The sequence below is a fragment of the Grampus griseus genome (genome assembly GCF_964374135.1).
Source record: "Grampus griseus genome assembly, chromosome: 5".
Classification (NCBI taxonomy): Eukaryota; Metazoa; Chordata; class Mammalia; order Artiodactyla; family Delphinidae; genus Grampus; species Grampus griseus.
The window spans coordinates 7,095,828-7,112,476 of NC_138998.1; the positions used below are offsets into that span (position 1 = coordinate 7,095,828).

At 36.6% G+C, this 16,649-nt stretch overlaps 1 protein-coding gene across 1 annotated transcript in view; it reads right to left on the reverse strand.

Annotated features, from left to right (window-relative positions):
• KCNH8 (potassium voltage-gated channel subfamily H member 8) overlaps window positions 1-16,649 on the reverse strand; it is a gene marked incomplete at both ends in the record, with an annotated part of 386,090 nt that overhangs the window by 110,984 nt on the left and 258,457 nt on the right. Inside the window, 2 exons of the mRNA XM_082655515.1 lie at window positions 10,777-10,984; window positions 16,386-16,543. Coding sequence (XP_082511641.1) covers window positions 10,777-10,984; window positions 16,386-16,543 — 366 coding nt within the window. The remainder of the gene's footprint in view (window positions 1-10,776; window positions 10,985-16,385; window positions 16,544-16,649) is intronic.

Here is a 16,649-nt window from a genome sequence, read left to right on the forward strand (position 1 = left end):
TAAGCACATTTGATGATGTCTTCTTAAGACGGCTGCATAATTTATTTTCCTGGTAACAGAACAATTCCATCTGAAGAATTGAAGATTTGAGGTCTTAAGTTTAAATGATTTTCCCCCATAAAGGCATTCCAAGTGGGAATAAGGTCTTGAGTAATTAACCCTTATTCAATTTGCTTTTTACGGATTAGATTACAACCATTTTTATATTTCAAAGGTAACACAGAAAATTACACTGGAATTTAGGTTATGTTATTTTTGGCAGAAATGAAGACTGTGGTTCTGGCAAGATTATGAACTTAGCTTATGTGCAAGCCTTTCTGATAGAAACACTGGAAATATATAGATGCTTCCGAAAGAGGAAGTGAAATGCACGTATGCAAAAATGAGGAGCCGCAAGCCTGTGAGCTGACACCATGGTGGTGATGCTGATGGGGAGACAGGGATGGGCAGCTGGTCAGAAGTAATAGTGACCGTGGGCTTGGGTTTCATGGCCATCTGTGCACAGGAGAGAACACTTAAATGCTATAAACGCTGGAACTGACATCTTGTATACAACTGGGATACTAAGTGTGATACATGCAGGGAGAAGGATAGAAATAATTTATTCAACAGCTTACGGGGATGACAAGGAAAATTAGAGTTTGAAAAAAGTGGTCTTCTGAGAGAACTTTAAAAATTTAGGCTTGTGCCTTGCATGCACTGGTGTCTGAATGTGTACCATCTGTGAATCACAGACACCTTGGCGCTAAGAAATTTAAAAAAATTTGATCCCAGGGCAGGGGAAAATCCTAGTATCCTTGACAAAAGCAAGCAAGCAAACAACAACCAAAATTCTGGGTATTCTCATACCTCAATCTGCACAAGATTTTGACAAGGAAGAAGCCCTACTGAAGATGAGCTCACAATAAAATTTTTTTAAAAGTACAAAAGAGGAAATTGTTCACCTTTTGCAAGAGTTGGATGAACAGAAAATTAGCACACAACGAACTTGAATTAATAAAATAAAAATGAAGAAATACAATAAGATAGTATGTTTTTTACAATATTTAAATTCAATTCAGAAGCTTGATATAATGGACAAAAAACAAGGAACTGGAACTATAAAAAGGAAACCAAAAAACTATGGAAAGTGAACAGAGGTCTGAAAAAGCACCAAATGAAACTTCCATATGTAGTTTGCCAGAAAATAGTTAATAAGGATCTATAATATAGGTATAATTAAATTCAGAAGCTTGATCTAATGGACATATATAACCCTTGAACTAAAAATTATATCCAAAAAATTGTATGCGCATAATATCCTCAAACATAAAGAATATATACAATTGAGCTTCAACAAACAGTGAAGAATCAGTATCACGGAGACCAAATTCTGTAAACAAGCAATGAATGTAATTAGAAATCAATAACAAAGTGTTAATTTCAAGTTCCATATAATTTGAAATACGTTTAAAGACTTCAACACTTAACAATATATAGCATTCAATGGATTATTTAGGAAAGAAGAGAAACTGAAAATTAATGAGATAGAGGTTCTAATTTACCAAAGAGGAAATTAGAGTGACTCTCTACATCAAAAAAAATATGTTCTACCTTGTTCTACCGTACTTACACAGGCAAATGAAAATTTAAACAACAATTAGACATTACTTTACACCCTCCACTCCCCAACACCCTCCAAGATTTTCACAAGTTTAAAAACATTGGTAACAATTGTTGGTGAAGCTCTGGGGAAAGAACACATATAATATGACCAACTAAATAATTAATGAATACAAGTGCTTCAGAGAAGAATCTGGCAATATGTATTAATTCTGCAGATGCACAAGCTCTTTGACCCAGAGAAACTCTTGCATATGCACACAGAGAATCTTGTATTTGATTGTTCATTGCCCAGTACTTGCCATAGTGAGAGGTGCAGTCAACTCAGTAGGGGAGTGGATAAATAAACCAAAATGATGAGTAAACTGGCTTATTGCACAACAGAATTCTATTAAACAGTTAAAAATAAATATATAAGGTTTATATCTAAGATGGATTGATCTTAAAAAAAAAAGTTCAATGAGAATGTAAAAAAGATACAAAGAAGAGAGAAATCCCAGCTCCTGTGTATTTTATCTGTGTATCTAGGTCAAGTCATACAACCTATGTGCCTCAGCTTTCTCATCGGTGAATAGAAATGATAACAGTATTGGGCTCATAAAATTATAGCAAGATGCCTTGAACAGTGCCTGGCACTGAGAAAGCCCCATGTATGCCTGTTATTATTATTATTATTACTTCTTACATTTGTGAAGATTTATATGGAAGATAATGAGGGAAAATAATATCATATATTGTTTTACTAATACATTTGTATAGTAACAACAGCATCTAAGAAAATTTTATGCACCAACTTTAGAATAGTAAGGAGGAAAGATGGAGGGAGTAAGGCAGAATTGAAGGGTCGTGGGGCTCTGGCTTCATCTGTGATATTGCATTGATTTAAAAAAAAAGAAATAAAGCAAATATATTAAAACAAAATGTTAAAAAAGATATAATTTTTAGAAGGCGACCATTATACTGATTCTAAACATTTCTGTGTTAAAAATATTTCATAATTCAGGGCTCCCCTGGTGGCGCAGTGGTTGGGAGTCCGCCTGCCGATGCAGGGGACATGGGTTCGTGCCCCGGGCCGGGAGGATCCCACGTGCCGCGGAGCGGCTGGGCCCGTGAGCCATGGCCGCTGAGCCTGCGCGTCCGGAGCCTGTGCTCCGCAACGGGAGAGGCCGCAGCAGTGAGAGGCCCGCATACCGCAAAAAAAAAAAAAAAAAAAAAAAATTTCATAATTTAAAGAGTAAATTTCCAGGAAATTTCAAGCTTTAGTTTCTTTTTTCTAAGATGAAGTTGAAAACATCTGTCTCATGGGATTTCAATAAAAATCAGATGAGAAAATGCATACAAATATATTAAGCACTGCACCATGCATGTAGGTGGTGCTTAATAAATGTAAGCTAAATATTAATCTGATATAAATCAACTGTTTTCAAAAAATGTGAAGAAAAAAAAATTTGTAAGTTATTTTTTTACTCATTAAATTTATTCCTAGTTCACTTGTGAACTAGTTCACAGATGTGATGGGGATTGGAAAAGCATAGGAAAGTGAAAATAGGAAGAACTCAATTGTTGCTGGTTTAGGACTTTATAACCACGAGCATTAAATTCACACAATGTCCCAAGGCTTTTTAAAACTTTGCTACTCAAAGTGTGGTGTGGGGTCCAGTAGCCCTGATTTCACTGGGGAGGTGGTTAAAAATGCTGGATCTCAGGCTCCACCTCAGATTTACTGAATTAGAATCTGTTTTTTAATGCAATCCTCACATAATTTCAGTGCACATTAAAGTTCAAGACCCTGCTTCAAAAAAAAAAAAAAATTAAGTCCAGGAGTCCGTCACTAGGGTCCATTTTAATGGTTAGAAATCTTCATTTTAGGCTTTTTCTCCCCTTTCTTTATTTCATGTATTTGCAAGAATGAAAATCTACAGATCAGGGTTATCTAAAAATGTTTATATAATCCTTTACACAGAACCTGAAAATGTAGAGTGCTGGACAATTCTACCTTCTCTTGAGGAAAATTTGATAGTGATTGAAATAATCAGCTTACAATATCATAAGCCTGGTCATTTTTTTCCCCATTACATGTGGCTTGTAAGTGCTAAGCAGTTAATAACTAGAGAGCCATTCAAATCAATCAGGTTTTATGATGTTTTATCCAATGAGGATCAGGAGATTTAAGACTAAAATTGTCAATGAAAATTTGAAAATGATATTCTTGGGCTTTTTTTGTTTCCGTGATGCAGATACACGTTTAGACATCTGCAATGGATAAATGTACTCCAGCCAAAGGATTGAAAGATAAAAAAAAGCTTCCCTCTATTACAGTATACTCTCAGCTCTAACTTTTGAAGCAGATCATTTAAAGTTCAGTGTGTCATAGCCTTAGAAACAGAGATAGCTTCGAGAAAGAATATTAATGTTTTAGCTACAAAAGAGAGCTACCGACCACGGTGCAGTCTGCTTGTGGAAGCACAGCTTGGTAAGTACCACTGTTAGGCTGACACAGCAGCACCGACTGCATTACAGGGAGCGAGATGCACCAGGAATTACAGCATCCCCATCTTTCAGCTAATTCCATCTGACATTTGATGTCTGAGAGAGGTATGATGATTTACAGAAGCATTTTAATAAGTGTTTTTATAAATGTTATTGTTTTTTTTGAGTATTAGGGTAAGGTTGTTATTGTAGAAGACTTTTGTCTTTTTTTGAGGGGTGGGCTGTCTAAAATCCTATGTGAAGGGGGTATTCTCCTTTGTGTATAGTAATGGAGAGACACAGGGTCCCACTTCTAACCATGAAAGTGTAAGGTGGGGGGATCCCTCCTTGCCCAGAAGTCCGTGTCTGAATGTATGATGTAAGCGTGACCAATCGGATTCTCCTTTCAGGGACTGTGAATCAGAGATGAACAGAAGGTTAGGACTCACCCATGGCATCTACAAAGGCAGAAACACTTCCAGGCCATCTTTGCAAAATGTCAGCAACTGTGCTTCTTGCACTGGGGTATCTGGATCTGCCTTGGCTCACATTTTTTTCCCCAAGTCTTGTTCTCCATCCTTCTATTTCTGAGTCTGCATGTCCTGCTAATGCATTCCTTTTCTGTTTTTGCTTGCAATCAAGAATTGTCCCTGATACAGAAATATCACCTCTTCACTAGATTTGGTTTTTTTAAATTAATTTTTTGTTATAGTTGATTTACAATGTTGTGTTAGTTTCTGCTGTACAGCAAAGTGAATCAGTTATACATATACATATATCCACTCTTTTTTAGATTCTTTTCCCATATAGGTCATTACAGAGTATTGAGTAGAGTTCCCTGTGCTATACAGTAGGTTCTCATTAGTTATCTATTTTATATACAGTAGTGTGTATATGTCAATCCCAATCTCCCAATTTATCCCTCCCCTGTCCCTTTCCACCTTGGTAACCATAAGTTTGTTTTTTACATCTGTGACTCTATTTCTGTGTTGGTCACTACATTTGAACAGCACTGCTACTTCAGCTCTATATAGCTCATTGATGTAAGTTTAAGTAGGTGGCTGCAATTTGAAAATGGCCTCAATTAGTGATTAAGAGTGGAGGTGGTGGTCATGGTGGTAGTTATCAGGTGCAAGAACATAATATGTACCAGAAACTATGTGAGGCACGTCAACTTGAGTACCTGTAATTCCTCAGAAAACGCTGTGAGGATCAGTACTGCCACACCCATTTTACAGATGAGAAAACTAAGATTGTTGTATAAAAAGTCACACATTGAAGTCACCTTGACCAAAATCACAAGCCTAGTAAATCCCCGAAGCAAGATTCAAATCCAAACCTTCCTAGCTTAAATCAGAAGCATTATATTCTCTCAAGGATGCTAATGGAGCTCTTTAAGCACTAATTCAATGTCATTAATTGAACTTTATAAATGTCATAACTGAACTTAATAAATGATAACTAAAATAATATATCCCTACATTAACTGGGATGTAAGGAAACATGTAAGGTCTTCTTTTTTATTATTATTATTTTAAATTGAAGTGTAGTTGACTTACAGCATTGTGTTAGTTTCAGTTGTACAGCAAAGTGATTCAGTTATATATATATATATATATATATTCAGTAATATATATATATATATTCTTTTTCAGATTCTTTTCCCTTATAAGTTATTACAAAATATTGAGTATAGTTTCCTGTGCTCATGCAAAGCCTTCTAACACATTTTTACCTAGGTATTTATTGAAGTCTTCTTATAGAAATGTTCTGAAACATTTCTTCACAGTGAAAACAAAATTTTAAATTTAAAAGCCACACTTAGACTTGAAGCACTATGTCTAAATTCCATAAAAGTTTGTTATATCCCAACAAGCATGTAGGGTAGATGTTGAACCTCTCCCCTATATTAGTTTTGAAGGGAAAATATCCTATTTGTATGCAATTACGAGGCTATGTGAAAATTACTTATTTTCAGAGCCTGACTCGAATAGAAAGTTTGGGCAGATATATTATTTTGAAGATACGTGTAAAAAAGTATATAATAACTTATGGAGCACTGTGACTAAACTTGAAGGCAACACTTTTAAAGCCATTACTTAATACTCTTCCCATATAAGATGATAAGTGTCACTAGTCCCAGGTCATAGTACTTTCTTTATTAGAAGTAACTGTCTTAATAAAATAGTAATGATGGTAACAAGAGCTCCTATTTATTGAGCAGTTACTAGGTGGCGGGCACAGTGCTAAATGCTTCACCGAGATTGCCTACTTTAATACTGGTGACCCCAGTGAGGTACGCACTATTATTAGGGCCACTTTACAGATGTTGAAAAAGAAACAGAGCAAAACATCGCCCCCTGCCTCCTGGGGTTCTATATTCAAAGGATCGCTGCTCGAGAGAGAATTTTAAGCCTTGCTGTAGCCTTAGATGAAGCCCAAACTCTAAAGCTTAGCCTGAATTGTCTTTAAAGATCTGGACCCTGACTACCTACCTCTTCAGCCTCATCACCTCACTACCATCCCCCGCTTCACCCTTTATGCTGGTTCTAGTGAAAGGCTTCATACAGTCCTGTCCCTGCTGTGACACACACCCGTTCCTCAGCATCCTTAGAGACAAGACCATTCATTCTTCTTTAAAACTCAGCTCAACTTGGAAATGCCTCTGCTGATAACCTGTTAGATTTAGTTGCCTGCCCTCTATGCAGGTTCTTGCTACAGAACATACCGCACTGCCATATATCCATTGAATTATTTGTCTGTTTTTCTTACTGGACTTTAAGTGCCATGACATTAAGTATATTATTTTTTTCTTCTTTATTTTATTGGAGTATAGTTGATTTACAATGTTGTGTTAGTTTCAGGTGTACAGCAAAGTGATTCAGTTAAATATACGTTAAATAAATATTATATTAAATATTAAATATATATATATTCAGTTAAATATATATATTTAATCATTTTCAGATTCTTTTCCCTTATAGATTATTATAAGATATTGAGTAGAGTTCCCTGTGCTATAAGTAGGTCCTTGTTGCTTATCTATTTTATATATAGGAGTGTGTCTATGTTAATCCCAAACTCCTAATTTAAGTATATAATTTGTTTTGGTATCTCCAGTGCCTAACACAGGACCAAGCATGCAGTGGGCACTCAAAAAATATTTTTTGAATAAATGGCCATATCTTAAGCTACCACCCTATTTGTTCTTTCTATCTTCCTGCTGGAAAGAATTTGCTAAATAACCATTCCCTATTATATCATAATGCTCAAAATTATGAGAAGGACTTCTACACAAGGAGTTAGGGAATCTAGATTCTTGTCCCATGATTGTCATTTAGTAATGAAAAGACCTTGAAGACTGATTCATTCAACAATTTTCTTTTTACGCATTTGCCATGCACCAGGAACTGTACACCACAGTGAGGAAGCAGTAGTGGACACAAGTGACAAAAGCCCCTTCCACCAGAAAGCTTGTATAACCTAGAGTTGGATTTCTCACCATAAAATCAAAGAGCTGGACTAAGGTCCTTCCAGGCTTAAAATTCCATGAAACAATAAGCCAAATCTCAAATTCCTTAAAATATAATATAGGAACACATAAGAATATGAAATAAAATAGAACACCAGGCAAATCAGTTCATAACTTGCCTCTGATACAATTAATCTAGGAGTATTAATTCTTCCTTACAAAAATAGATATATTATAGAGAAGTGACATTATGAAACATTTTTTAAAGGTTAACTTTGGTTTGGTCTCATGCAAAATATTTGAACCCTCTCTAGTTGTAAGTACAATAGCATGCCTGTCAAGGGCAAAAAGGGAAAAAAATCATTTCAAGGAAATTAACAACGATGGGAAAGGAAGATCCATTTTATTCCTTGGGAAGATGAATCTGTTCTGTACATCTAATGTTAGTCAGAGCATAAAGAACAATATGTTCTCTAATCAAGTTTTATGTGTGTGATGAATTTTTTGATTCATGGTAATTGGACCAGAAAAGGTAAAGCATATTATTAGTGGACAAATTACATAGTAAAAACTAAATTAGTCCAGACTCTCAGCTGCTTCATTACAAAATTAGGTAGGGAAGGTCATAATTATTTAATTTGTGTCCAAATCTCAGCTGGAGAATGTTCCAAACGAACAAATGATCCAAGTAATTTTAGGGGAAGGGAAAGTCCTTGTAGCCAAGCTTAAAAACCCAATATTGACAAACATAATTAGCATGCTACCTTCCTGACCATATCCCTGGAGGTGTTTGGACAGGAAATCTAATCCTCTAAAGATAAATGTTCTGTTATTTTTTATCACAACTGAGTAAACCATATCAATTCCTTGACATGCTATGATCATAGGATGTCCTTCCTGTCACGTTCCTCAAATTTGTTAAATTTGTTGACATTGGATGATTGATTGCTTCTGCTGGTTAACATGGGCACTGAGCTATAATAGAAAATTGATACACAATATTAAACTCACAAAACTGGGTTTGTTCTTCCATTAAAGTCATAAATCATGGATTCTGAAAGAGCCTTTCAAGTTACATAGTGAGTTTTCTCATGTTGCAGATGAGGAAACTGAGGCCCAGACAGGTGAACAAAATGACTGCAAATCTCACAGTTGGCAGGTGTTGGAGCCATGATGCAAGGAGAGATCCACCACTCCCCAGCCCAATGTTCTTCCCATCATTTTATTTAGCCAATAGTTAGCTCTCTTTGTGAGCTAACTTCCAGCTTACAAGCTCCCATACATGACACTGGCTTATATCACCAGGACAAAGAGTAGGCGTGATAGGGGGCAATGCCGATGAAGTTCAGGGGGTTGGCTTCTTTTTTCTTGGAAAACAAATACCTCTGCCTATTTGTGGGAAGAAAAACATCAGCTAGTTTGCAGCAGGACTGGTATGTTGGAAATGAAACACAAAGCTTTCCTCCTCTAACTAAATTTGACAGCGTGCATAAGCTGAATCTCCCCATCTGGAGACTCTCAGACTAGACAAGCCTTACAAATTAATATGTGTGTATAGGTCTGGGGCCTGAAGGAAATGAGGTCAGGTCCGAAAAGGAATCAGGTGGCTGATGGCCACAAATCAGAACTTTAACATGGATTCACAACAAAGGGAGGAGACTTCATGCTGTAATTCACTGAAAAGCATTAGGACCATGCTAGGGTCTGTGATGAGGAAGCCAGAGGACAAAGTTATAAAGAGGGAAACGATACTGAAGGACAGAAAATGTTTTCATCCAAGTATAATCCAGACTTTGATCCTCCTTTTAATCAAATCTTCTCTTTCCCCATCTCCTTCTCTCTCTCTCTCTCTCTCTCTCTCTCTCTCTCTCTCTCTCACACACACACACACACACACACACACACACACACACACACCTCATGTTCTCTTTAGGCAGAATATTTGTGCTCTCATTCTACAGTCTTATTTCTCTCTTTACTTTGTTCCTGAGAATGGAGGTCTACAGCAATGCATAGAAAAAGTGCTTTGATAAGGAAGATAAAACAATTCAGGATGCATTAGTTTCTTTGTGTACCTCAAGGACAAAATTGAGATGTGTAGGAGCATTTTTAAAAACGTAGAGAGGAGACTCACTCCCTTGAACCCACTTTCTTAAGGTCCCCAGCTCATTCTCCAAAGATGTCCTTTAAGGCTTTGTACATGCCCTATGGTGAGAGAGTGGCATTTAGTAAGAGTCCACCCAGGGATGTTCCAAAAGCACTCTGCCATTAAAGTGCTGATATAAGAAGTTAGAGCATTTTTTCTCTTGAGAATCTCTATGGCTTTATCCTTGGGCAAAGGTCTGAGCTTCTTTCAAAAGTCCAAGATTGATTTTCGGAGGAGAAGATAAGTGAAGGATTTTCTAACTAACCAGGAAACATATTCTCTGATTAAATGTCAGATTAAGAAGAAAAAATACCCTACATAAGGTACTATGACAATTCTCTAAAAAGAAAGACTGTGAGAACGCAGATATTTTAGGATAGAGGGTTATAGCCTTCAGAATTTTCATTTTTTTAGAAAGTTCTTGTGGTTGATATAAGTTTAAAAATGTGTTCATGTGCAGAACATTTCAGATTCATTTATGCAGAATTATGTAACACTTGAAACAACTCCCTTAAATTCCCATGGATTATGTGGACACGAAACTTTACAAATTATATTTGTAAATATCCTTTCTTCTGTATCATCACAAGTTCTCAAAGTATACTAAATGTGGAAGTCAGTATGATAGTGCTGTCTCTCTTTTTTTAGGAGAAAATAGTAGAGATATCCTTTTTATTATTCACTTGCCACCTCAAATACAAGTGATCATTTTCTTATGATTTAAAAATATTGCAATGACTGGCCAGTTCCCCATGATTTATTGTTACTAGCCCTCCATTGGATATGCTAAGATAAGATCACACATTACTTATCTAAACACTTCTACAGACGTGCTGGGCACTTTTAAAAGTTCACCCATTGAGAACTTAACCCAATTCTCTTTGAAAAAAATGCAAGGTTGTTCCAGAAAACTTTCTTAAAAGAAATCATTTGTACCATGGACCCTCTCCACACACCCCCAAAAACGATGAGACAAATCAACAGTCAGAAGACATATATTTATAGCCTCATCTTTCACCTCCTCCAAATTCTAGACAATCCTCTTTTTCACTTAAAAATGGAAAATGCGACAAATGTAAGCCCTTACCAACTTCCCACTTCAGAAGGCTGTTGTCTTCCATCTCCATTTTTCCAATGACATACCAGATACATGCCATCCAGTGTGCAAGAAGGGCAAACATGGACATGAGCAGAGTCAGGACGATTGTGCTGTGTTGGGAATAACGGTCCAACTTCTGCAGGAGACGCAGAAGACGCAGTAGCCGGACGGTCTTCAGGAGATGCACGAGAGACACCTGCGTGGGAAAAAACGCACAGCTTGGCTCACGGAGTCATTACATCCACAACAGTCACTTCATCTACAGCCACTCTGGGAAGTTCTTGAAATTAAGCGTAATCGGGATTCCAACACTGTGACCATTTTATGACCATTTCTATGTCGTTTCCTGATATGTTATATCAGAAATTGATAAGATAAAAGATGATAAGGCAATTTAATTTCTTTGAGTGAATAATTATCTTCCTTAATTAAGATGTATCTTTTTTTCTCTACCTATATGACTGAAGATAATTTTATATATTCTGATATACAACTGAAACACATTATGGGATCGGGATTGAATAGATGTCTCCACCCCTTTCTTTTAATTTCTTTCAATTCCACTTCCCCTTCTCCATGTAAGGGAGCTGCGTTATAACAAAACTTTGTATAGACTGAAGTAAAACCCTGTAAAGTGGTAGCAAAAGTAACTTAGGTTTCTTATTTTTAAATAGTGAGACCTAGAAACTTGAGTAGGATCTGCTCACAAATACCAGTAGCACCTCCTGCTTCATGTGCTTTGCTATCGTCCTTCTAACATTATCAATAGATAAAGAAAACATTTGCCTGGAGCACATACATTCTGCGCTTTCTGTTAAACAAACATGCTTAGGGAACCAAAATCAAATGGAACAAAATTTTGGAAAAACCTTTTAGATGCTGCCTCTGTATGAACTAGAACAACAGACTTGTAGTGAAGGAGTTAGTTTCTTGACTTTAGGGCTCAACTGAAAAATGTGCACCATTGGTGTCCACCAGAAAGGTCAATGTCACTATTACAACACATGTGGTGCACTAATATACACTCTTCTTAATACCTTCCAAGAGAAAAGAAAAGTTAAATAAAACATTAACTCATATGCAAATAGAATCTGACAAGTTCCTTGACCTATTCTAATTTGGGGGGTGAACCATAAATAGAGGGTAAGGAAGTGGTTTGTATGACTATACCTAAGCATAATTTTTCCTTTACAGGCAGAATCATAAACAAGGTCAGCATCTTTTGAGAGTCTGCCTTTATAATTATCGGGAGTCAACTGACTTCTAATTTCTCCCTCCTCCAGCCATCTTCCCTTATCTCCAAGAAAAATGTACCTAGAGCAGTGCCTGACACATAGGAAGTGCTCAGTAAATTTGTGTTAAATGAGTGAATGGATAAGCTATTATGTGAAAATGCAAAACACTCCAGGCTCACTATAACAATAGATATTCAATAAAAGTGTCTTCCACTGTAATCTTGTGAATTATTCTATACTGAAATATAAAAACATCATAAGGATGGGAATTCCCTGGCGGCCCAGTGGTTAGAACTCCACGCTTCCACGGCAGCGGGCCTGGGTTCGATCCCTGGTCAGGCAACTAAGATCCTGCAAGGTGTGGTGTGGCAAAAAAAAAAAAAATCATAAGGTCAGTTGAGGAAGTTGCCGGGTAGCTGTGGTCTTTTATTCCTTTTTGTGGGTCTTCTGGGTAGAGTTTTACTTTCTTCTCCTTCATACTCATGTTCTCATCTATCATTTCTCCAGCTGATTGTAAGTCAGATGCAGTTTCTACTTTGTGGTTTAGAGGAATTACTAGGGGTGAAATTTATTTTATAGGTAGGTGAATTTGATAGATAACAATTTTGTAAGTAAAGTGAATCCTGGAGCAGAACTCTCAAATGGAGGATACCATCTGCTATGGACTGAATTGTGTTCCTGCAAATTTCATATGTTGAAGCCCTAACCCCCAGTGTGACGGTATTTGAGATGGGGTCTTTGGGAAGTAATTTGGTTTAGATGGGGTCATGAGGGTGGGGTCCTCAAGATGGGATTAATGCCTCTATAAGAATAGACCACAGCACCCTCTCTCTTGTTTGCCACCCACCCCAATCTCTCGCTCCCTCCCCTCACTGTATGAGGGCCACGTGAGGACGTGGAAAGAAGACAGCCGTCTACAAGCCAGGAAGAGAGCCTTCACCAAGAATCAAATTGGCTGAAAGCTTGATCTTGGACTTCCCAGCCATCAGGAGAGTGAGAAATAAATTCCCGTTGTTGAAGCCATCCAGTTTATGATATTTTCTTATAGCTGCCTGAGTAGACTAACACACCATCTGAATATAGAGTACTGATGCAGGCAAGCTCCCCATTTTCTCTGGCCAGAAAGGGGATGTTTGAGGGAAGAATGTGAGGCTGCCCTTACATGAGAACAATAGTCATTTACAAAAATAAGGGACATGAGCCTGGGAGTCCAGGATGAGGCAGCCCTGGTGATTTCGCTGTCACTTAAAAAAATTTGTATTTATTCCTATCTGAGTCCAAAAGCTCCAGCTATAAAATGTGAATTTTGGCTCTTGATGAATGATAGAAGAAAGAGGCATATTTGATTTCGATGGAAATATATCATCTGAAAAAGAGAAAGGAACTTCTTACTCTTGGGATGCTGCTCTGAATTTGTCATTGATAAGAATTATAAGCACCTTGTAGACAGGTGCAAGACAGTGAATGATGCATTCATCAAAAACCTCTATCAAACTGCAGTTTCCCGTATTACCAAGTGGACATAACCACCTCCTGGCTATCCACTAGGGAAGAAAAAGGAGAAAGAAAAAAGTTAATTACTGTACTGAGGTCCTTCTAGGTATTAGACACTTGGCAAGGTATTTTATAGAAAAGTTTCCTTTGTAGGCTACTCAGAAACCCTGCAGGAATTTTTACGATTTTAGGCCTATTCTGATATTAACTTTCCCAAGAAGCCACTCAGATGGTAAGTGGTAAAACTTGGATTCATACTTTTGCCTTTTTACTCTCATTCTTTGTCTCATTCACAATTTTACTTTCTTTGTCTCATTCACAATTTTACCTCTTGTCATGCCTTTCATCGTGACTTATACACAGTAAGTTTTAATAAGTAAATGTGTGAGCTGCATGTAAAACATTTGCCATCAGCAATTGTGGGCAGAGCCAAAGCTAAAGCATGCAGTACATTTTGATGGTTGCCATGCATTTTAGAATGTCATCTATGGAGATGCACTAACTGGACCCACTTTAGACCTGGAAAATCAGCCCCTTTGTTATTTTATTTGTTTGTTCCTGCTCTTCTTTTTGTAAGTCTGTGTAGTATAACAGTAGCATAACTTATGAACTTTTCCTTATAACTTATGCTTTCCTGGGAAGTAAATGTAATATTTTGAACAAGCTTTTCTATTCAAATCGAATATTTCATACTGACTAATATATTGGGAGGAATAACAAATTTATATGCCAATTGTTTTTTTTTTATTAATTTATTTATTTTTGGCTGTGTTGGGTCTTCGTTTCTGTGCGAGGGCTTTCTCTAGTTGCGGCGAGCGGGGGCCACACTTCATCACGGTGCGCGGGCCTCTCACTATCGCGGCCTCTCGTTGAGGAACACAAGCTCCAGATGCGCAGGCTCAGTTGTTGTGGCTCACGGGCCCAGTTGCTCCGCGGCATGTGGGATCTTCCCAGACCAGGGCTCGAACCCGTGTCCCCTGCATTGGCAGGCAGATTATCAACCACTGCGCCACAAGGGAAGCCCATGCCAATTGTTAAATGATCATAAGCTCACCCTTGTGAAAAGCAGAAAAATTATCACTGACAATAGAGAGAGATTCCTTACTTCCTTCCTCTTTTTCTTTCTTTCTGATATAGATGTTGATCTATAACTTCAAATCTTTATAAAGGATTTGTGCTGTATTTCACAAGTGAGAACGAAGAAGGGTAGCAGAAGCACAGTGAAAATGTACAAGTATTTAAAATTCATCAAATTATGAGAATTAGACTTTTTCAAAATTATTTACTTGTGTTAATTTTAGGCAATGGAAATTTTAATCATATCTAAACATTTTACTTATTTTTTATTTTATAGACTTTATAGTACATGATATATATATGTTTAAAATTATCCTATTTGTTCAGTGCCCAAAGAGAAATGGAATATAAAAAATGATTATTAGTATTTAGTAGCAGAGCAAGTTAATTTACAGCAGTCTATGAAACACCATTTATTTAACAATTCTCCAGGATAATTTGGAAAATTTTTCTTATCATTTTATGAATTATCTACTTCTTCAGGATATTTTTTGGCAGTCTTGCAAAAGCCTTGTTTTAAGTCATTACACTTTCATTATAGTATACTTATCTAGTCAAATTCAATCTTAAAAAGCACTTTAAAAAGCTTGGATAACAATCCACTTTAGCACTGATTGATATTATATACTAGATTTTCCCCAGAGCTTTCCCTTCAGCTGAGTTATAAACCTCTTAACAATGTTGACACTCTCAACTTCCCAACTTAAAAAAAATTGAAAGAAAAAGAAAAATACTATTATACAGGCAATTAACAAATGCAACAGATGCACAAATCTGTACTACGTAGTCAGGAGTTTAGTTCAGTCTCCGTTCTGAAGTCAGTAATGATTGAATTTGAAACATTGATCACTTTGTTTAATATTGAAAACTATGCTATTAAATTCTTGATAGAGAATATAATTTCTATGGGGAGAGGTTTGTCAACTGAGTAGGAAATATGTTTAATTTGAACTAACGTCTAGTAAATTTTTGCCTACTAAAATTGGTTACTCTGGCAGCAAATTGTATTACTCGTCCAAAAATTCTCTTATACCTTCCTAAAAGTCTCTCTATTTATAAGGGAACACTTAATGCTTTTAAGAGTGTCAATCATTAAATAGTAAAAATAGCTATGACTACAAGAGGGCATACTTTCTTTCCTGTAAGAAATCTGAGAATAAAAGCTTTAGATGAAGAAAGAGGAGAAGTTACAAATACCAATAAAAATTCAAGAGGATGCTTGGTTTATGTTGGTCATTTTATCATTTAGATTTTTTCTCAATCCAACATTTTTACAGGGACTTCTAAGAAGTAGTTGAATTCTATTTTAATTTCAACCTATCTTTCTATCTTGATAGGTCTTCTGTTTGTTTTGCCATTGAATAATGAAATATTCAAAAGGTAGCGAGTAAAAGTCATAAAAGTAGAAGAAATCTTCAAACTCTCCACCAAATTCTTGAGGGAAATATCTGGCTCAGTAACATAAAGTAATGCTTCTATTCCTGCAGATGGTTTCCTTATCAAAGGATTTGTTTAGTGAGTCAATTTGATGATAAATTCAAGCTTTTAATATCCTGGTTCTAGGTATTTAAATGATTAGAAATGGGTAATACAAATTTCAAAAAGGAAGTAACTCCTTTAATTGGAGAATCTGGCCTGCATATCATTGGTGACATTGGCCTCTTTATTAAAAAGGGCACAAAATCCTGGACATACAAATTGCGACAAACATTTAAAACCTGAACATGTGAAAAATAAGCACAGGGGTAAAAGCAACCTTCAAGGTCATGTGGAAGGGAGCTCTTTACTCACCACTGTGACGTTGAAAGCATACAGGAGGTCAAAAGGCAGGGCAGCAATTAAATCAATGATGAACCAGGTTGTGACATAGTGGATGCAAATTGATCTTGCTTCAAAGATAACTTGGCCAGACTTGCTGACATAGGTTGTTCGAAAATTTAAAATAATATCTGCTTGAGAAAAAAAGGATAGAGTAAGAGCATTTAGGAGAAAGAGAGAGAGAAGGAAAGAAGGAAAGATGAGGTAAGAAGAGAAGATGGGAGGAAGACAGGCAGG